The sequence below is a fragment of the Cannabis sativa genome, chromosome 4, assembly GCF_029168945.1.
Source record: "Cannabis sativa cultivar Pink pepper isolate KNU-18-1 chromosome 4, ASM2916894v1, whole genome shotgun sequence".
NCBI classification, from domain to species: Eukaryota; Viridiplantae; Streptophyta; class Magnoliopsida; order Rosales; family Cannabaceae; genus Cannabis; species Cannabis sativa.
Genome location: NC_083604.1, coordinates 38,723,171 through 38,747,112, shown reverse-complemented (window position 1 = coordinate 38,747,112; position 23,942 = coordinate 38,723,171). Strand labels below are relative to the sequence as shown.

At 38.4% G+C, this 23,942-nt stretch overlaps 1 protein-coding gene across 1 annotated transcript; it reads right to left on the bottom strand.

Moving 5' to 3' along the window:
* Positions 1–13,568: 13,568 nt before the first annotated feature.
* Positions 13,569–16,005, bottom strand: LOC115714547 (probable glucan 1,3-beta-glucosidase A; the record flags this gene model as incomplete). Its single annotated transcript, XM_030643284.2, is given in 10 exon segments — positions 13,569–13,963; positions 14,042–14,394; positions 14,480–14,629; positions 14,728–14,897; positions 14,999–15,081; positions 15,084–15,153; positions 15,259–15,456; positions 15,550–15,636; positions 15,638–15,670; positions 15,802–16,005. Coding segments are annotated over 10 exon segments (1,530 nt in total), but the record flags the coding sequence as incomplete, so codon positions are not given.
* Positions 16,006–23,942: the final 7,937 nt, after the last annotated feature.

Here is a 23,942-nt window from a genome sequence, read left to right as displayed (position 1 = left end):
TGCTTAATGCTTATTTCATGTTAGTTTAATTAAGAGATTAATTAGAGAACATGTGATTTAGAACCTAAAAGATCTGAAAAGAGTTAGGTTAATTTATAATCTGTCATTCACTTCAAGAAAAGGATAGCAATTAGGCATTAACAATTTAAGTAAACATAAAACAGGATTCTCCTCCCTATTATTTCATCTTGCTTGACTTTCACTTGTGTTATTTAAGTTTTCTAAATTACTTTTATTCTGTTTCAATCATAAAAACTTTTGATTTGCCAAATAGAATCATAAGTATAGTTTAGTAGTACTTAATCCAATTCCCTGTAGTTCGACCTCACTTGCGTGAGTATACTACTTGATTACGTGCACTTGTTACGAAAATTATTAAATACTATGCAAGTGCACGCAATCAAGTAGTATACTCACGCGAACCATGGGAATTGGATTAAGTACTACTAAACTATACTTATGATTCTATTTGGCAAATCAAAAGTTTTTATGATTGAAACAGAATGAAATTAATTCAAAAAACTTAAATAACACAAGTGAAAGTCAAGCAAGATGAGATAATAGGGAGGAGAATCCTGTTTTATGTTTACTTAAATTTTTAATGCCTAATTGCTATCCTTTTCTTGAAGTGAATGACAGATTATAAATTAACCTAACTCTTTTCAATTCTTTTACGTTCTAAATCACATGTTCTCTAATTAATCTCTTAATTAAACTAACATGAAATCAGCATTGAGCAATAATCTACTTGTCACATAAGTCATGTGAATACTCTCGTTTCGCATAGAACATCAATTATCCAATTTAAGCATTCTCAATTCTCACTTTTCAGATTTTGAATTGAGATCATAGAACATGCAGAAGGTGATCAAGCTTATACATGGGATTAAACACAAATAAAGATAATTTCACAATCAAGAATGGAGGAATGGCAATTATGCATTAACTAGATAAAAACATTAAACAACATTCATCATCCTCCCTAAATGGGAAATTTAGTTCATAAATAAATCCATAACCATTCCTATAACAATATTCAACATAAAGAAATTAAAGAGGAATAGAGAAAGAAACTGTTGGCGGAATGATTCTAGATCTTCACTCTGATTTCCTCTGTTCTTCCTGCCGCTTTCTGTTGTGTTTTAGGATTCCAAATCGCCTCCTCTGACTTCCAATCGCAGTTTTATATTTATATCTAATTTTTAGGGTTTGTCAGACAAAAAATACCCCTGATCGTACAGACGCTCGCCGCGGCCACAGGGTATCTCGCCGTGGCCAGATGAGCTTTTGAAAGCCACGTTTCTGTTCTCGAGTTATGGCCGCAGCCATGGTGATCTCGCCGCGGCGACTGGAATTTTTCTGCTTCGATCTCTTTTAGTAAAATGAGCATAACTTTCTGATACAAACTGCAAATGAGCTGATTCAAGATGCGTTGGAAAGATAAAAAAGAGATATTAAACTTTTATGTTTTGACTTTATCCAATATCTGATCATAATATAGTCGAATTCAGGCTTAAAGTTTTAGCTTTATTTTCTTTTAAAATTTTCTTTATTTTATCGATCACTGTTTTCCGAAATTTATCCAATTTATACATTCCAAGTGTAGAAACTTGAAACCAAAGAAAACAAGCGCAATTCTATTCCAAAAGTAATAATAAAGAAGAAAAACAACTATAAAATGTGTCCCGAAACTTAGGCTAAAAATATCCTAACGAATTCCCCCAAATTAAATCTTTACTCGCCCCCGAGTAAAGCTAAAACTCAAACTGAAATTAAACAATGCAATAGATAACTAAACCTTCCAATGATTGAACTACCACTACCACCTGCACAACTTCAAGAAAATCTATGACCAGAATTTCAACTCAATAACTCAAAGAATTAACTTGGATGCACCATTCAGAAGTAAGCAATTCATATATACACAAAACACCTCTTTTGACATTCGTATCATAACCATTCTACACTCTCCAATATTCCGATAACCCATGTTCAATAAGCTTGAACGACATACCTCTCTCCACTAATGTTGACAATTCTTGCTCGGAATCAAAAGGTCTTTTTTGGTAATAATAGCGTAGCTTAGGTAAAACGGGTAGATGAGAAGTCATTTAGGCTACATTATACCATAAGTACAATTATACCCAACAAGCACCCTCAATTATCCATTTTTCATCCCAAAGAAGATAGTAAGAGATTGAATATTTTTTCTATGTGCCTACCTCATTGTTCACATTTGATTCTCAAGAAGAATTCATCACATTTATTGTTTTTCTTTTGTTTGTTTTTTTTTTCTCTTCTTTTCTTCTTTCTTTTTTCTACAATAGAGAAACAACACATATAACAACTATTATTATTTTTTTTAATCTCTTATTCTCAAAATTATTCCCCCACTTCCAACAATTACATTCCCCCGAAACTTGAGTAAAAGCTTCTGGTATAATAAGGTTTGTTGAAGATGAAAGTAGTTAAAGATAACAAATTAACCTTGGTTAAATGGTGAGAATTTTAAAACAGGTTAAGGCTCAACTTTGGGTATACTAAGGATAAAACTTTTCAGGTAAGCTCGAAAGGCTCAATCGATCCAAAGAAAACTTGCCTAAATCATTTTCCAAACAAAAATCAACAAGAATTTCGCTTCAAGAGAGTATGTCAAACAAATTCTATTCCATGTCAAGCCAACATTCCACAATCCAAGTAGAATAAAAATGACAAACATCAAAAGGAAATGTTTTACATCTAAATGAACAAATTTCTCTATCACAACATCCAATTCAATTCAAAGAGATGACTCAAGCACACTAAAATTCCAATCCATTGCATAAGTAAACAATAGTAGTTCAATCAATCTTCCAGCTCAGATATCAACACATGACACTAACCATAACAAAGACTAACTAAAAATGAAAAAAAAAACTGAAAGAAACTGAAAAAATTAAATCTCTCCCCCCAAATTAAAGATGCACATTGTCCCCAATGTGTGAAAATAAAATTGTGGTTGAGAGATACTTACCTGAGCCCCATCAGAAGGGGTTTGGTGGACCCTTTGCATCCAAAAGAGCCCTCGTAGTAAATGAAGAAAATTGACCACCAATAGTGTTGATTTCAGAGTTTTGCACAAGAGTAAGTTCACCTTCAGAACTACCACACATCAATCTTTTCCAACGACCTCGAATCGTTCGAAGTTGCTCTTTAGGCTTGGCTCTCTTCTTATCATTTTTAACAAAAGAACCCTTCACCACCTCAATCTTGCAACAGGTAGGAATGTCGGTTGGGAAAAAAACATTAAAATTGGCCTCTTCATCTTGCACACGCAACTTTAACTCCCCCTTTTGAACATTTATTAATGCTCACCCCGTGGCCAAGAATGGCCTTCCTAAAATAATGGGAACAGTTGAATCTTCCTCCATATCAAGAATTAGGAAATCAGCAGGGAAGATAAACTTACCAACCTTCACCAGTACATCTTCAATTATCCCACGAGGATGAGTCAAAGAACGATCCGCTAGTTGTAAAGTCACTGTTGTGGGCTTTTCTTTTCCCAATCCTAGCCTTTTGAAGACAGACAAAGGCATTAGATTAATGCTTGCTCCTAAATCACATAGAGCTTTAGTTTCCACTGAACCCCTATAGAGCATGGAATATTAAAACTACCCGGATCTTTAAGCTTGGGCGGTAGTTTTTTTTGCAAAATTGCACTGCACTCCTCAGTGAGTGCCACTGTCTCGAATTCTTCCAACTTCCTTTTCTTAGCCAAAATTTCTTTCATGAACTTCAGGTAAGTTGGCATTTGCTCCAAGGCCTCCGCAAATGGAATGTTAATGTATAGCTTCCTAAATATTTCAAGAAATTTTGAAAACTGCTTGTCGAGGTTGTTTTTGCGAAGTCTTTGAGGGTAAGGAATTTTAATATGGTGATCTATGCTGATCGAAAGTGAAGCTTCTTTCGGTGCAAGACCCTCAGTAGTGTTCTTCTCCTTTGGTGCCTGTGTCTGTGCTTGTTGATCCTGAACCCCATCTTCAACTGGTTGATTGCCACTAGGTCCCTCATAACTCTTTGCACTCCTCAAGGAAATTGCTTTACATTGCTCTTTTCCTTTTGCCACACTAGTGCTAGGTGAATTTTCTTGAGCTTGTTTTGCCACTTGAGTAGCCCATTGTTCCATCTGAGTTTCTAGAGTTTTAATAGAGGCTCTAGTCTCCATCATGAATTGGAGCAATAAATCAACTTGGATATTGGAGCGTCCACTAGGACTTTGTTGTTGCAACTGTTGTTGGTTTTGTTGGGGTTGATTTCTCCGCCGGTAGAACCTCCGTTGTTCGTGCCCATAATTATTATTTTGGGAATAGTTTTCAATGGCTTTTGCTTGATCCATTGGTAAACTTTCACATCCACCGGACCTTCCTCATAGGGGTGAGGACCTCCACATAGCTTACAGATCACCTGAGCTTGTTTTACTTGAACAAACCTATCGCCTTGTCGTGGCCTCTAACTGGGATGTCAGTTTTGTGATGGCATCTGCCTCATGCATACCAGCTACCTTCTTTGTCTGACTTCTCTCTGTTGGCCATTGCTGATTGTTTAGGGCCATCTCCTCCAACAGATCATAAGCCTCATTCGCACTCTTCCTCATAAATGCTCCACCAGCTGCAGCATCTATAAGAATTCTAGTGTTTCCCACCAACCCGTTGTAAAAGTTGTGAACCAGCATCCACTTCTCAATACCATGATGAGGACACTTTCTGATTAAATCCTTGAACCTCTCCCTAGACTAATGGCGAGACTCATTCTCTTGTTGACAGAAATTGTTGATCTCTCCTCGCAGCTTAGTAGACTTTGTTAGGGGAAAGAACTTAGATGTAAATTTAGTAGCCAAGTCATTCCATGTAGCTTATAGAATTGGGTGGTAAGGAGATTAACCAGCTCTTGGTTCTTTCTCTAAGTGAGAATGGAAACAGTCTCAAACGGATGGCGTCATCACTAACCCCATTGACTTTGAAAGTCTGACATAACTCCATGAAGTTCAATAGATGCAGATTTGGGTCTTCGGAAGGGAGTCCACCAAATTGACTGAAGACTGCACCATTTGAAGTATGGCGGGCTTGATTTCAAAGTTGTTAGCATCCACTGTCGGTGCCCTGATACATGACTTAACCCCCGTAAGAGTTGGGAGAATATAATCTCTCAAGTTGCGACCATTAGCTTGATCTTCAATGGCACCTCCATTATTACCGTTGTTGCCTCCATTATTCGCAGCATTAGCATTAGCAGCCATGATTCCGATGTTTCAGGAGTTGCTGAAACTTTTCTTGCCTCTTGTTCTTTCTGTTTCTCCTACAAGCTTTCTCGATTTCAGGATCAACTGGTAATATGACTGCTTCTCCTTAATGGTGCATACACTTAAAATTCCTGAAATAGATAAAGAAAATATTGCAAGAACAGATTAGTAATTAGCAAGTAAAATAAACCAAAGTAGAAGTTAGTATAATTTTGTGTAATATTAATCTTTATACAATTCCCCGGCAACGGCGCCGAAAACTTGTTACGAAATTATTGAATACTACGCAAGTGCACGCAATCAAGTAGTATACTCACGCAAGTGAGGTCGAACCATAGGGAATTGGATTAATTACTACTAAACTATACTTTTGATTTGCCAAATAGAATCATAAGTATAGTTTAGTAGTACTTAATCCAATTTCCTATGGTTCGACCTCACTTGCGTGAGTATACTACTTGATTGTGTGCACTTGCGTAGTATTTAATAATTTTTGTAACAATTTCCCTTTTGATCTGATCATCTTTCGGAACACCAATTCTATCCTTATATCTTAAAAGTAGTCCACTTGGAGTCACAATGAAATCCTTTGTAGCACCAATCTCAACTTTCTGTCTGAGTTCAATCAATGCAGATCATTCTCATGGCCAATTGTTATTCTTTTCGCAAATCGATCGCAATGTAATATTTGCCAACTTCCCAACTACAAACTCAATCTCAGCCTTGGCCATATCCTCAACCAATCTTGGAGAGATTTCCTTCAACTCATAAACCTGCCCTGGGCTTTTCCGGCTAAGTGCATCTGCCACTACATTTGCTTTGTCGGGATGGTAGAGGATTTCACAGTCGTAATCCTTGACTAACTCTAGCCATCGTCGTTAGTCTCATATTCAGATCTTTTTGAGTCAAAAATTATTTCAAAATTTTGTGGCCTGTAAATCTCACACTTTTCACCATATAAATAGTGACGCCAAACCTTCAGAGCAAAAACCACAGCTGGCAGTTCTAGATCATGGGTGGGGTAGCATTGTTCAAAATCCTTTAATTGCCTAGAGGCATGAGCAATAACCTTCCCTGATTGCATTAACACACAACCCAAACCTTGTCTTTGAGGCATCGCAAGATATCACAAAATTTTCATCACTGAATGGCAGGCTTAGAACTGGTGTAGTAATCAATCTCTTCTTTAATTCTTGAAAGCTATTCTCGCATTTATCAGTCTACATAAACTTATAACTCTTTCAGGTCAGTTCGGTCAAAGGAGTAGCGATCTTGGCAAAACCTTCTACAAATCTTCTATAGTACCCGACCAATCCTAAGAAACTTCTAACTTCAATTGTTGTCTTAGGTCGTGGCCAATCTCGAATAGCTTCAATCTTCACTAGATCTACCAGAATTCCATCCTTACTTACCACGTGTCCTAAGAAACTCACTTGGGACAACCAAAACTCACACTTCTTAAACTTTGCATAAAGCTTGTGTTCTCGGAGACGCCGTAATACCATACGAAGCGTGCTTGTTCATGAGCTTCTTCCGATTCGTAATAGACTAGAATGTCATCAATAAACACAATCACAAAATTAACGTGGAAGTCCTTAAATACCCGATTCATTAAGTCCATAAATGTTGCTGGTGCATTAGTCAAGCCGAATGACATCACTAAAAACTCGTAGTGCCCATATCGAGTACGAAAAGCAATTTTGGGAATATTCTCTTCACAAATCCTCAACTGGTGATAACCAGATCGAAGGTCAATCTTGGAGAAGATGGTCTTTTCCTCTAACTAATCAAACAAATTATCTATCCTTGGCAAAGGATATTTGTTCTTTATTGTTAATTTGTTCAATTCTCGATAATCAACGCACATACGTAATGACCCGAAACTGGTGCACCCCAAGGAGAGGTACTCGGCCTCGTGAATCGTAGATCAAGTAGGTTCTGTAATTGGACTTTCAATTCCTTCAATTCTATCAGTGCCATTCTATACGGGGCCTTAGAAACTGGCTCAGCCCCTGGTACTAATTCAATTTCGAAGTCAATCTCTCTCTTTGGTGGTAATCCCAGTAACTCTTCCGGGAATACATCTAGAAATTCACATACTACTCGAACCTTTTCTGGTCCCTCAAGTATATCTTTCGTGGTATCCAACGCACTAGCCAGGTATCCCATACTTCCTTCTCGCAATAACTCCCTGGTCCTAAGTGCCGATATCAAAGGAATCCGAGATCCCTGCACATTTCCCATAAAAACAAATGGGATCTCACCCTCTAGTTCAAAAGTCACCATTTTTCTCTTACAATCTATAGTAGCATTGTACTTAGTCAACCAATCCATTCCCAAGATTGCATCAAAATCTTCTAAGTCTAATTCAATCAGATCTACTGACAATTCTCTCCCTTCTACTAACACTGGGAGAGACCTTACCCACCTCCTGGAGATTACCACTTCTCCAGTAGGTAACAAGGTACCAAATCCACTCGTACATGATATCACATGGCCTCGCTTCAATTTCTCAATGATTGTACTAGAAATATATGAATGTGTAGCACCGTAATCAATCAAAATAGTAAACATAATACCACCAATAGATATCTTACCCGTAATAGTCGAATGGACACCTCGCATCTGCTTGGGTCAAAGGAAACACCCTAGCAGGAACCATAGGACTTTCTTTCTTAGCCTCGGCTTTTGTAAATGGGCAATTGTTCTTGAAATGTCCCGCTACTCCACATTAGTAGCAAACTCTAGACCGCATTCACCCAAGTGGTATGTCTTGCATTTTGGGCATTCGTGGGTAAGGGTGCCAACCTCATTTCGCCCCAACGAAAGCCTCAAGTTACCTTGAAACTTTCGTTCGGACCCACAACTAGTGGTCAACGGTTTCCTTTTTTGGTCATTAGGGCTAAAGCTTTTACTCACTCCGCACTAGATGAGGTCTTCCACACGTCCTTCCTCTCGAGTACTTTACGAATCAAGCTTTTGGCCCCTCAAGAAGGGAGAGATAAGTCCACAATCTTAGGATAATTCTTCACGACCCCTGATTGTTTGGCTGCCATAACCACATCTCTAGCAATATATTCTTAAAGGCCTCTGATAAACTTAGCCTTTCTTACAGCATCACTAGCCACTTCATCAGAAGCAAACTTGGCCAACCTGTCAAACTTGGTAGCATATTCACCACAACATGCTACCCTGAACTAATCGTGCGAACTCTTCAGCTTGAGTGGCACGAATGGATTCATTATAAGATTTCTCATAAAACAATGCCCTGAATGCATCCCAAGTCATGGTATTCAGATTATGACCTTGGGCATCATCCCGTAACCTATAAATAGCACATCGTACCCGATCATTATCTTCTACTCGCATGAAATCGAAGATAGAAGTAATCATACTCATCCACTATTCTACTTTCAGTGGGTCTTGGCCACCCTCAAACACAGGTGGGTTTTGTTTCCTGAACTGCTCATAAATTGGTTCCCTACGATCCCCCATATTCTGTTGCACTACCCGAGGTGCCAAGATAGGTGCAGATGAGCTTGTTACTCTCTCGTGTCTCGACCCGCTCCCCGCCGCCTAATCGTCTCGCATGGCAAGCAAACAAGCTGTTCCCACTTGAGGGGGTGGAGGATGCTCTTCCCCACCACCTACCCTGAGTTCCAGCTCGCGGTTTAAACAGCCAGATCCCCGCTGCATGATCCAATATCCTGTAACCCAAAACCTTCAACCATTTAGAATTCAAACAATATCAACATCAATATACATATGCTATTCACACACTTCTTCTTCTCATCATTCACTATAATTATCTAAACAAAGTAAGGCAATAACAAATAACATAAACACTTGCTATACCATGAGTCGACCTGTCTTTGCAGAAAATGTACATATTCGACTAGTCTTCAGGACCTTTAAAACTATGGCTGCTCTGATACCAAGTTGTAAAGCCCTAATCCATAGGAATGTCACATGTGTGATTTCATAAACTATTTTAATATTAATATATTAATTAATTATTAAAAACTATGAGGATAATAAAAACTTGACTAAAATAAAACACTAAAAATAGACATTATAACGGCTATAAAAAGGAATTCCGGGGATCCATGTTATAAAAGATTTATCCAAAAGACTATATACAACAACAATTCAAAACACAATTCAAAATACAATGTACACAACCAATCTAAAACAACTCCCGGCAACTCAATACACAAAATGGTGGGGTCAATATATACATTGCCGAGGTAAGACCGACATCTCATGGTCAAGTTCTAACTTTGCCTTGCCCTTACCTCGCACAACAAAGCACCCGTGAGTCACATAGATCAACAAGAAAAGTGATAAAGAATGATACATTAAATAGTTAATTATACATTTCATTATCACAAAACGATTAAACATAACATTCAACAATAGGTAATATAACGAGTCATATGCATAGAAATAGATATGCTCATATAATTGCATTGCCTAATTAGGCAAGCCCGTGTCATAATGCAATATCATATATAATATCACTGCACCACCTAATCTGGTGAGCCCGTGCCACAGCTTGTCACTAATATATCACATCGTCTAATCAGACGATCCCGTAGTTACGTTCAGTACTTATCATACGTCACTGACGCCCGTACCTACGCCCGATACGTCGCTAGGAAGAAACCCAATAATGATTTCAATCTATACCATAACCAGGAAATTTCATATCACTGACGCCCTTACCTACGCTCGATACGTCGCCAAGAATATTGCATCACCTAATCAGGTGAGCCCATATATTATGTCCATAGTATCATTACATTACCATTGCCTTATCAAACAATCGATAATTTCAGATTTTGTCATGCCATGTGGTACATTATACTTTTCTTACCTCAAGTTTCGAATCAGGTATGTTGGCCAACCTTCTTGGAGAAAGATTGATAACCTTGGGCCCTATGTCATAACAATAATAAATTAATAAGTGTTTATCCCGAAATACTAGTTAACACTCGCGGAAGACAATTTAGGATTTTCTATCAAACACTGTGGTATAAATACACTATGAAACTTATACTTTGGCTCTTAAACATATACCATATCGTAGAGCTCATTTCAAGCTTCGAAACGGTATATAGAACGTCCAAAACGGACACCCGAGTGAAAATTTATGATAAAAACACAATTTCTGATCTCCTATGAATTTCTAAAAATTATGAAATACGAAAAATCTCAATTTTTGAACTCACCGAAACACTACCAAAACTTATCCAAATCACTCCAAACTTCACAGGCACATGTATACCATGAATACTACCATCCTTACTTAACATAAATTAAAATTGGGCCCTTAAACTAAAACGCCATTAACGCTCTGACTAAGCTTTAAAAAGTTTCAAACTCGATTTCTAACCCAAAATCACCTCAATTTTCAAGAAGAAAACATTGGAACTAGTCCCATGACTACCCGAGAACAATCCTATAAGGTCAGAACCTTCATAACTATTCTAATTTGCAAAACCCTATACGAAACCAATTGTTATTAAACTTAAAACGAAATTAAACCTTACCTTAAGTTTCACCGCTCTGAAAATTCGCTATCCTGCTACTACTGGAGCTTAGATCGCTAAGTTTTGGGTTGAAAATCAAAGAAAATGGATATAGGGGGAGAAGGTTTTATCGAAGGGGGAGAAACATGGGTTTGTTCGCTTACTGTTAACTGATATAACATATATTATATAACATACCTAATATATATATATAAGAAGAGAATGTCTTTTTTGTTTTTTTTTTTTAAAGTTAATTTTTATAATAATAATAATAATATTAATAAAAAATTTATTGTTAATAATTATTTTATTATTTCTTAGCTACTAAGAAACTTCTACTTCTAAGGTGCTACATTAAATTTTATATACTCCTAATTACCCCAATACCTATATTATCAACTTATCACAATATTCCCATTAATTCTATCAATTAAGCCTGTTATGACATTTCTGGCTCCCGATCGAGTCTCAAAGGTCGCCAAACCTGAAAATATTTTTATTCCACATATAGTTCATATTACATTCACAAATGCTATATAAAATCTCTGTAATTTAAAAATTATGATTTCTTATCCAAGCTTATGGCAAATTTAAAATTTATGGTTAACTAGATTAGTAGGATCATAATCCCACTTATTACCTGGTTAACTCATAATATAAATATAAACCCTAATTATTAATTATTAAGCTTATTGGAATATTGCAATGATGTTTCAACCTTATGGTTCTAATTCTCACCATCTTACAAGACTTGTTATCTCCAAGATACACATATACAATTCTATAATTTCTAGATGTAAATTCTTCAAAACATGATTTATTCTCGTATTATATGGAATGAACACCCAAAATCCAAGATCCATTTAGAATATGAATTCTTAGAAGTTACCATCAAAGCACAAGTTGAGTCATAACTATCTCTACTCACTGCTACATCCCCTTTAGATTTTGAATCACCCGTCTTATGCCTCTCTAGGCACGCCTTTTTGAGATGCCCTAATTTCTTATCAATCCAGCTTCTAAGATTCTTTTGGCTATCATACTGTGATTTAGATCTTGATTTTACTTTTAACCTTTGGGGCTTTATCTTTTCTCGCTTTTGCCCCTTGTATAAAATCTATCACTACTTCCAATTCTTTGACTCACTCCTCTAATTTAGCTCTTTCGAATTCAAGGTTGATTGCACATCATCGAGTGTGATCGACTCTCTTCCATAGAACATTTTATCCAAAGTGTGTGCAAAAGACTTTGGTGAATAATTGAGCAACAACAAGGCTTGATCTTTGTCTTCAATGGTGACACCAATGTTTTCAAGATCGAGAATCAACTTGTTAAACTCATCAATATATTCTCCAACAGATTTGTCTTCTACCATCATGAATGAATACATGGTCTGTTTCAGATATAATCTACTCACCAACGATTTAGTCATATACGGACTTTCAAGTTTCGCCGCACACCGCGCCGTATCTTCTTTTGTAACCTTTCTCAAAACCTTATCTCCAAGATTAATTCAAAATGATCGCACTACGAGCCTTTGCAAGAGTCTCTTTTCTTATCTCATAGAACCCTTGTTGAACCAACAAAGCCTTCATCCTCATTCTCCATAATCCAAAGTCATCCGTACCAATAACTTTTCAACATCATATTTTGCGACTGTCATGATTACAAACCTTGTTCTAATACTAGTTAATTGTATGAATGAAAACATTCAATGACTTACCATTTAGTATGTCGGACTAACAAACAAGCAAGACAATCAAGAACTAATAAACTAAGAGATTTGAGAAATCAAGTAATAAATCAAGTAGGAAAATAGAAAAGAAGACTGTGTTTAACGAGTTCGAGCCATGTGTAATGCTCTACATCTCTATTGGAATAAAAGAATAAACATATCTTTATTTATATCGTTGTTTACAAGGTTACAATAATCTTCACAAACTTCTCGCAGTACGAGAAGAAGTTTCTCTCTCTAGTTTAGACTCTCTCTCTCAACCCTACACTATAACGATTTACACTCAAGCTATATTGGTCTAATTCACACATATTATAAAGATTGATAGGTATTTATAGATTTAGAATGTTGCCTAATTAAACTATCTCCAAGAGTATCATGGCTCATTTATACTGCCTTAAATGATCCCATTGATCTCTAGCAACAATAATCCTCGTCAGCTTTGATAACACACTTTCAGTACATACAATTTGGAAGTTTTGATATAGACAGACAATCTGGATACATACAAGCGCTCATTTCCGTATGAACTACCAAGACCGACAACATCTATCCGTAAGTGAACTCCGCTGACAAATGACAAGCTATCCGGAGTGACAATACATACACGGTACAAGCTTATCTAGAAACACCCTCCAAGCTTCTACAAAGTCTTTTGCACAAGACTTTTCGGATACTCACCAAGCTTCCCGTATCAACTCTCCAAATTCACAACTTCCTTTTCACATGGCAAAACTTGTAACTATAATCAATAATTCTCTTAGTGCTTAGAGATTGAGAGAACTAAGTTTTTGAACAAAAGTGTTATACCTCTTTCAAGTTATAATGTTCCTCACTAATCTAACTCAATGTTGTTAGTGAGTAATTATATTCTTCTCTTATATTATGTGTTTACATAATCTATGTTGTAATCTTCATCTTCTACCATTTTTATATATAATATCTCTTGTGTTGATCCTTATGTTCTATATTGGTTGATTTTCTTTCATTGATCTAAAAAACTCTCAAACACCGAAAAAAAAAAAAAAATACAATGTGTTTATATCATTTGAATATGTCCTTGGAGTAAGATATATTATAAATAATAATTAACAGTCACTGTAATAATTGACAACTAATAGTAATAGGAAGGAAGATCCTTTGACTGTGGTTACTCGTGATCAGAACAAGAATTCCAAGTATTATTCATAGTCTAAATATATCATAAATAATTTATAGAATAATATATAACGAATCTCTACAGCTTTATGTAGTTATTCTCTATCATCCACCTGAGACTCCAATATTTAGCATCACACTTGTAAGCCCAATAGGCCCATCCGAAAGTGGCACGTCCATATACATCTAGTTGAGCTTTCCCAAATCTTTGGTAATCTTCCTTCGACGCTCCTCGCATTGCAATTTCACCACACCATTCCCCTACATAAATACACAATGTTTTCCGAATCAAATGATATAAATGATCATCAATGGAACTTAAGTAATAAGTAGACATACCAACAAAAGAGAGAGGGCCATTGGGGGTAGTGACGGCGCTGAGATCAGAAGACCTTTGGTTGTAAACGAAATCGATGTTTTGTTGAACATTCATGCTTCTAAACGAGTCTGAATATAAGTTATAGTAATGAACATCGATGGCTACATTGGCAAGGCCTCCCGCAAAAGATAGCAGCTCCTTCGAGTCGGCGGGTCCCAAACGATTTGATAAAATCACGTACGCACTCGATGTGTACTTGCGCACTGCGTTGTAACCCAATTGGTAGTACCTAATCAAGGTGTCTAGTGTCACACCTGGTGACATTGGTTCATTCATTAACCCGATTGCTGCTAGGTTGGTCTTATTACCATATCTGCCACATAAATTCGTTGTTATTATTATTATTAATTCTTTCTAGCCTAGGCTAGCTTAGTTGAAAAGGAAAAAAGGGAAAATACCTTGCTGCTAAAAAGTCTATGACTGAAACTGTGTCTTGCATGTAGGCATCTCCCCATTCTTGAAATCCATCTCTAGTTCCGCTGTGTTCGTTTCCATTTTGTGAACCTTGCACTGCGTGAAGATCAATGATGACTTTCATCCCATAATTTCTGTAGCATCCAACCAAATTTAATTTGTTACTATATCTTCATCAAATATTTCTTGTACATTAGTTTGAAGACTGAGTAAGAAATAGGATGTAGCTCACTGTGCCCATTGAAAAGCGTTATCTAAAGCTTGTAATGAGCCACTAACAAAGGGATGTGGTGGTGTAGGATCATGGGCTATCCACCATCCAACTGGAACCCTTACAGCATTTAAACCGTTGGATGACATGAATCTAAAATCATCTTCCGTGATGTATGTACTCCTATGATCCTGATCATACTCAAAAGTTAATTCAAAACATTTGATCATCAAATTCAGATATTAATGCGTCATCATCAAAAGTAACATTATTATATGTTAGGAAATCTTGCCTGTAAGACTTGAGAAGCTCTTTCTGGGCCATACCCATTTGAGATTTGGTATTCACCTTGAATCCCAGATACAATTGTCATCTCAAAACTGATGGATCATTGTCATCCCAGCTTGACCCTTCATAATCTGCTGTCACTGGGCTATCTGATTGTGCCTAGTAGTATAGTTGCAATGCCCAAAAAGATTCCTTATATAGATATATATTTAAAATCAATAATGTAAATTAATAACTTGGATCAAGTCAAAACAATAACATTACTTGGAGGAATAAACCATTGGCTGTTCTAATGCGAACTCGATTAGGATCATCTTCATTCCTTATAATCCGAAAAGTTTCAGAATCACCAGGGTCGTTTGAGACTGCTACTAGTGTGTTTCCTTGGCCTTGATTCACTAATCCCACGAACTGTTTATTAAACACTCTGAAATTGAAAGAGGACTCGTTGTTTCTCCACAGCTGCAATTGCAACACCATATCAATCATCAAATAAATAACTCGTGAGAATTAATGTATCGAATTAGAGAATACAATTAGAGTAGAAGCACTTACACGAAATGTTTCCCAACCAGAAGCATTGTCTCGGTTAGCAACAACAGTGGTTCCTCCCCCATTTTCTGAGCAAAGATATTTTTGCAAGCTTCGTAGACTTAAATTGCACTTTAGTTCCATCCTACTCAAAAGAAAATATACAAAAAATGTTGAAGCCAATATAACAAAATAAAGTTTGATGTGTGTAAAAAAAGTTTCCATGTGAGGGGGAACACATTAATGAAGACACTTTTGTTTTGGTTAAGTTTGTACCAATAGATCTTTGTTGGGTATGTTATCAAAGAGAGAACGATTCATCCATCCCTCTATAACAAGCCAATTTCCTAGATTTACAGCCTTTAATGGCAATTGAATTGCATTTTGGGCAAGAGATGGAGAGAAATAACAAGTGAGGAAGAGGAACACCAATACAAAGGTTTGAAAAAGTAGACTTGGCCATTTTGCTACTCTTTTTTTATTTTGTTTTTATTTTAAACTTGAAAAATTTCTCATACACGTATGGCTATATATATGAAGAGAAAAACTACGTAAGCCATACGTTTGGAATGTCATTCATTCACATTATATGAATCATCTTAACATTGACTTATACTAAAGAGTCAAAGTAAAACAGAGCAAGGTTAGGGTGTCTAGTTCAACACTACATTTATATCGAAATTTATTAAATCAATTTTTTTTTCCACTCATCAATTTTCTTTAACTCAAATTCAAAGATTGAAGTCCTGTTTTTTTTTTCCCCGTTGATAATGTTGCTTTCTTTTTACTTCATTTTGTATGTTATTTGGAAAAGGAAATGCCATAAAACGTTTTTACTGTATTTTTTTTTTTTTGGAATCTGCATGTTATTGAGACGTTTTTGTTTTGTTTTTCATCCTTAAGACTTTGTATACTCCTAAAATTACATTTTGAAAAAATTCTTTTTATATTTACTTACTTGCCCTTCTAAATTCAGGTTTCGAACTTGGTTTAAACTTTTAAATTAATAATAATTAATAATATATAAGAAAAAGTAGGTAGGGTTAGGTAACTAATCCTTTTAGTGTTTTTTGTAAAATAGTTAGTTGGTAGCCAAGTAAGGCTTAAGTTAATCATGCAGAGTGGTCATTCCATATCCCATTTGCTAAGAGAAAAATATAGTTCAAAAGTAGAGAGTACAGACTGTTTGGTTGTTTTTTTTTTTTTTTTTTGACATAGTGGAGAGTGGAGACTAGCGTTTTACTTCTTCTAAATATTTCAATTGACTTATAGTGGAAGAAACTTTTAACGGTTGTGGATCGCTGCTGCATTTACTAGACAAATTAATTAATCAATAGATTTATAATGGTATTAAGACAATTAAGACTTGAAATAGTATTTACTAAAAAAATATTATTTAATTATTATTGAAAGTCCAAATCACCCAAGTTAATTTTGACCATAATTTTTATTGTAATTTCTTTTAGAGCAATGCTATTAGTACTGGGCCAAGCAACACCTTTCGACACGTCTTGTTGCGACGGGCTAACGATATTCTCTAAAAGCTATTATATTAAATTATATGCAGACCCGATACTTATGTTGCACCAATACGATATTGACACATGTGAGGCCACAGACCACTAGCCCTTTAGTATTTCTCTTTCTTTTATTGTATAGATTTAATCTCTCATTTTTTTAGTCTTATTTTTGTATTGTATATTCTTGTTTAGTAGGTATTTACTCTATCAAAATAAAAGACTTAGAAATTTTATCTTTCTCTCATTCACTTTTATTTTCTCTCTTCATCTTATTCTTTTTTATTTCTTATTTTATATTATGCATAATAATTTATAACATTATCAACACGAGTTTCTAGACAAAATAAATATTCTTTAAAATTCTTGAATTGTTTCGAGGTCACTATGCACTATATATATTTAGGGATATGATTTTGTCCCGTGATGTACTTTCACGGACCGTATTCCGTGGTACATTAAACGGCCTCGTGGTACATTAAATGAGTGTCGTGGTACGTTTCTACTTTTTAACCCTAATTACCCTTGATCAATCTCAACCGTCAAATCAAATAACTCCCTCATTTGATCTATTGCCGTACATCACGATTGACATAATCCGTGAAAGTACAATAACGGGACAAAATCATATCCTTATATATTTATCCGTCAAAAATAATTTCAAAAACAATTTTACTTTTATCTTCTTTGTATATATATTCTTAAATTCATGTATTATGTGTTCTTACTATTTATAATAGATTTTATACAATTCATACAGATGATCTATCCACAGCAAGAAAAAAAGCAGTGACGTGTTAACTTGGAATCAAGAACATTCTTAATAGAAGTACGATCTCTGTATTACATGCACTAAGTACCACTACTGTACTAGTGTTGGTAGGGCTGAATTGTACACCGACTACTACTGAGTGTTGTACCACATGAACTACATACTTAACCGTACTAGTATTGCTAACACCCTGGACGTACCCTTTGAACATCATATTATGTACCAATGCACTTAGTACCATTACCGTACTAGTGTTGGTAGCATATGAATCACAATATCGCATGCATATATAAGGTGTATATACACATATTCATATATATATATATATATATTCTATGCTAATCTTACTTGTTTCTAAATTCAAGTGTGCTCTTAGTCAACTTGAATGAAAAGTCACGCGTTGAATGGAGGCCCTATGTCACAATTACATAAATGGGTAAATGCTTGTTAAAACCCTTTCTAGTGGACCTAAACTCAAAACTAAAAGTTTTTCTATTGATAAATAGTAGGACAATACCCTAAACATCAAGGAAACATCAAACCACACTTGAAGAAACAAACCCCTCCTCCCCATCAACCTCACCCACGGCCTGGTGGAACTATTTTTGGAAATTACAGCTGCCACAAAAAATCAAAATATTTGTTTGGAGAGTATTGCATGAAGCACTACCTGTTGCTACTTCCTTGGTGAGGCGGAAAATAATTACTGACTCCACATGTTCCTTATGTCGTCTTGCTTGGGAGTCAATCGGTCATGCACTTTTTGGGTGCAAATATGCTAGAGCAGTTTGGCGAGCCTCGAACCTCCATTTTGACTGGACTATGGCTACGTATGCACAAGGGTGATTTTCTAATTCACCTTACCACGCTACATTCAGTCACTGAAATGGAATCGATTTTCTGTATTCTCTGGTGTATTTGGTCTGAGAGAAATCGGGTAGTTCATGGACAAAGAGCCAAACCAGCAACTCATTTAGCTTCTTTTGCTAACAATTACCTGTCCAACTACGTATCTACCCGCTTAAAGTATCGTCCTCAACTCCATCCCGTTTCTCCTTCATCCGTTCCAACACAACCTCGCTAACATTTCATGACAAAATTTCATCTTTTTGTGAACTAAAAATGAATGTTGATGCAGCTGTGGATTCATCTACAAACCGAAAAGGAGTTGGTGCTGTTGTACGTAATTGCACAGGTCAGGTGATTGCTGCACTCTCAATGCCTATTATTCGAAAATTTTCTTCTCACGAAATGGAGGCAAAGGCTATCTTTCTCGCTTGGTTTGGGCGTCACAAGGGGATCTACAAATTGGTCAAGTGGAAACAGATGCTTTAATGGTGACTAATGCTTTATATGGTCGATCACATAGTATTGCAGCTTTTAATGATTTAATCATAGATATTTCTTGTCTTCTTTTCTTTCTCCCGGGTGTATCAGTAACACATGTCAAACGTACGGCTAATATGGCCGCTCACACTTTGGCTAGATATGCTTTAGGGTTGGATGAGACTTGCTATTGGATGGAATCTTCTCCTCCATCTTTGTACTCTGTTGTTGTAAATGACTTACTCGCTTAATTTATAATAACAAGTATTTTCCCCCAAAAAAAAAACTGCTCAAACCTAAGGAACTGCATTCCCCAAACGAAAAACATGTTCCTAGGTCCTACTTGGTGAAACGGTTAACCAGCTACAATACCAAACAGATCTGTTAATCGGTTTCTTGCAAAAACTCTAAAAACTTCATATCTCTCTAAAATCAATCCCAAAATCCACCACAAAGTTTCTAGAATACCTGTTGTTGACTTAAGAATATATAATAAAGCAATAACTAGACATAGAAATTTTACAGAGGTTCAGCCCCGAGCAGTTCGGTAATAGCCTAATCCTCGTTATTTGTATTGACTTAAGAACAAGGAAGAAGTTTCCTTTTCTTATAGCTTTTACAATAGTATCTTTGAATATATAATTCTTAGATAGCCTTAGCTTACATAAGCGTTTCCGCTTATAATTTCTATGCCCTTTGCCCGTTGAACATTCCTCACTATTTATAAAATGGAAACTCGAGGAGGAAGAGTTTCCTATCTCGTTACAATGCGCATAAATAGAAAGATCGTGTGATCAATGCCGAATGCAAGGATCGTGGGATTGAGGCCGAATACACCGATAGTGGGATCGTGTGTATGCCATATCCACGTAAGTTGATCCCCGAGTTGTAGGGATCGAGCCGGTGACTCATGATACGTTAAGCTAAATTTGCTAAGTTGTTGATCATTCCCACGACTCGTTGAGTATTCCATACCGGATGTGCCAACGAGGCATCCCGGTCGGCATATTGCTCCGTGCGCATGCTCCAAGTGGAATCCACGTGTCACCATTCTTGTGATGCCACGTCGTAGTGCTAAATTTGGGATAACATTTGCCCCCCAAGTCCGTACAGACCTCCGACATCGCGTGTAGACTTATTCCGAGCCGGCTCTACCATTGGAAGGGGACACGTGTCGAGCATGACCGTTCGAGACTCGATGTGAAGCTAATCGGGCGTCCTTTCGATTTTCAGCTAATTAATGCTCTGACAATTAATATTTTGAAAATCCAAATTTCTCTCTCCACGGTTGACGGTTTCACTCGATTACTTTTGATTTCCCATATTCGCTTTTGAGGCTGGAAGTCGAGGCGTCTAAGGTTCCTTTGTATGCAGTTACCCTTTTTGCCTATAAATACTCAGAGTACTGTCACATTACTCATTTTATCACCCTTCGTTGTTAAGTAAACTCCGCAGCGAAAAGAGAGAGTTTTCTAGCTTCAAAGTTGTCGAAGTGCTCTGCTGCACGATTGTTGGCTTGCTTGAACTCGGACATTCTAATCTTTGAGTAAGTTTCTGATTTCCCTTATGCTTTCCTTTGCATGTTTACGCTTTAAATGTAACTAAGCTTTAGAAAGAATGCTTAAGAAACCCTAGAGTTAGAAACTTCTGCGACTCTTCTTTTCCATGTCCTTATGTTGGCTTTCGTAGCTTATTTTTGAACCGCATATTTTCTGTCTTCCATCTTGCTTATTCCAAGCTTCATGAACTTTTTTGCCATAACTCAAGAAAACTTTCTGACTTCTTGAGTTTTGACTTTTCTTCAAACATAGTCGCTCTTTAATCCGTTGAGTACTCTTGGTCGGCATATTTGCTTGTTTCTCGTTTTGATACTCCGTCTAACACTCATCTCGTGCGTTGTCTTTTGTAAATGAACCCGTATGAGTCTTGGGAACTCCTGCATCGATCGACCAGATTTGCTTCAACTTCGTACGAAGTTCATCCTCGTCTTCGTGCTAGTCCTCCTTCTAGCAAAGGAAATTCTTCCGACCCCGTACTCAGCCATAGGATGATGGCTTGTACGAAGAAAACCTCGCGTTTGGCCGACGCTTCTGATCCTCAAGTGGCTCGGCTCGCCACTCTGCCCGACGCCGAACAAGATTTGGTGGTCCCAATTGAGGAGGACCGTGGGGGGGACGCTGAGATCCAGGAGGTTGAGGAGCTGGATGAGGTGCGTCTGGGCAGTCCTCCCGCTACGGGAGGAGCAGAGGAAAGCAGGCCGGACCCCCGACTGCGGGAGTACAACGAGGGTCCGGGCGCCGGGGCCCGATGCCGACGGGCGATGTCATGGTCGAGGGCGCAGGACTACGCCGTTGACGCAGCTTGTCGAGGCGGTTCCTCATAGGAGGTGGTGCCTTGGGCGCGAGGGTGGGTAAGTCCTCCCGTCCAAGATCTCCTCGTGAGGCACGCCTCCAAACTCTCGACCACGACCGGTACCGGGCGAGCCGGACCATGGCTATATTCCCGCCCACGACAACCGCGGGCCCACAAACTCATGATAAGGGAATGTGCGCCTAGGCTTGGGGGCTTCATGGCAAAGCAAGGGGCGCCGATACCCTTGTATAAGTACTTTAGTGATGTGGCGGACTTCTTTGGCCTCCGCTCGCCCGGCCAAGATTACTCCAAAGCGGGCATTGGGAAAGTACTTGTCCGCTCTCTTCGTCCTCTTACGCTTCCCAAGGATGGGATGCTCCTTCCCCCACGTGGTTGCCCGTCGTTCTTCGACTCCTGAAGTCTACCCCTGCAAGCAAGGCGGTGCTCGTGGTATTTCTACTTCTCTCCAAAGCTCGGGCTTCAAGTGGTTGAAAGACGAAGTGACCACAAGGCCATCACCCAAATAAAGGGCAATTTTGTTGACGAAAGTACTTCATGGTGAAGGGATCCGAGCATCACCCGAACTCGGTTTCTCCAGCAGCATTCCGACATATCACCGTCCTCCCTTTTCAACCCCTCGCTCTTAGGAATAGAGCTCAAAAGCTTTGTCTTGCTGCCGAAGGAAGACAGAAACATCATCCCGCCCTATTTCCCACTTCAAGCTTGTAACATCTGCACAGTTGTCATGGCCGTAGTCTCCATGGAACTCGAAAAATTTTGTCATGTCCCTTTTGCCGGGTATCTTTCTTTCATGGGCCCTAGCTTATCTTGTACAGAATTAACGACTAAATTGCTATGTACACACTCTCTATATCTTAAGTTAAGATAGTTGGGAAATGCAAGTGTGTTTCGCGTGATCACTGGAGTCCGTCCATGCTTTTCTATGAACTTTCCCTTCTTCCCATTTCCTTGCTTGTGGTTGTTGCCCTCGAACGCTTGCCACTTGAACCGGCTGGAATAATGGGGGAAGTTGGCGGACGTTCCAAAGGGAAGGAACCTTCGTTTTGCTCGGCTTTTGCTCACCTTCTCGTCTTCGCCGAATGGCTTCCTCGAGCTTGATGAAATCCTTTGGCCCGGCCAAGGAAATCACTCATTGAGTCAACCTAAGCACGTTTTTCCTTATATCCTTCCACAAGCTTCTCCAAGGACTTCAATGCCCCCGCATCGTGGATAATCCTTTCCATCCTCTGCTACTCTCCGTGACACCTTGGTCGCTTCCGTCATGAATCCGCCGATGTATGCCCGTGAAAGCTGGCTCGCCCCCGGGTCGCCGTTTTTACTTCGGACCAAATCTCCCGCATGCAATGGGAGCCGGTGTGAGGGAAGAGAATTTTGCATGGAATTCCGAAGAGAAGATGCCTTCTCCATGAACTAAACTTTCTAGTGAGCCAACTTGAAATACCATTGTCAGGCGGCTTCCTCCCGGATGCAGAAAGTGGCTGGGAAAGAGATTCGCAACATATGTCCCCTCGCACTCCTTAGTAAAATCCATTTGCATCTCAAAATACTTCGAGATGGGAGAGCAGGATCTTCTCTCCCGTTGTACATCTTCTACGTTGGCATCTTGAACTTGTGGGGTAAAGTGGCAGATAGATTGATCTCTCAGAAGCGGAGTTCCTGGGCAAGTGCACCTGGTCTAACTCAATGATCATTGTTACGCTATCTAGGCCCATGCCATGAAACATATTCTTAAGTTCGTCGAGCTTCGGGGCTTGTACTGGCCGGGCCGACTTGATTGGCGTTTTGGTCGGGTTGCTGATTACGGGCTTGTCTTTCTTAGCGGGGGATTTGAGTATGGGCTCGGGGCTGCACGTTCGTTGTAGTATATCGTGCGTTTCGTCTATTCCCCTTCTTCTCGTTTAGATCGTCCCTTAGGTCATGCGGCTCGTTCCCGCCCTCATCGAACACGAAGAACTCCGCCGCTGCCTTAGGCCGAATGGTTTGCTTGGTTGACGGGCGGAATGGCTCCATTATTCTACGTGGATCCGCTTCTGGGCATGGCTCCTCCCCGATGAATTCCTGTGACAAGGTCCGCCCGCTTACCTCTTGGTCAACGCAGTGGAACTCGTGGACTCGTGATCGGGATTGACTCGCTCGACCGTTGGTTTTCAGGAGGCATTTATTGTCGGTCATCCTCTCGTTTCTCCCAAAGGAAAAGCGCCTGCGGCGGTTTGTTGGCCTGGGCGTCCGATAGGCTCTTCGTATCAAAAGCACGTTGGCTTCGTCGACCACGATCTTCGATTTCCTGCATGCAGTGAGCCCTTAATGCCTCCATCTCTTCGTCCCTCCATCTCGGCAAACATACGCCCTCGTTCATCAAACGCCAAGGCTTTACCGGGGCAAAGACGTAATTCCTCCACGATCATGATGCAGAGGTATTGATGTGACCG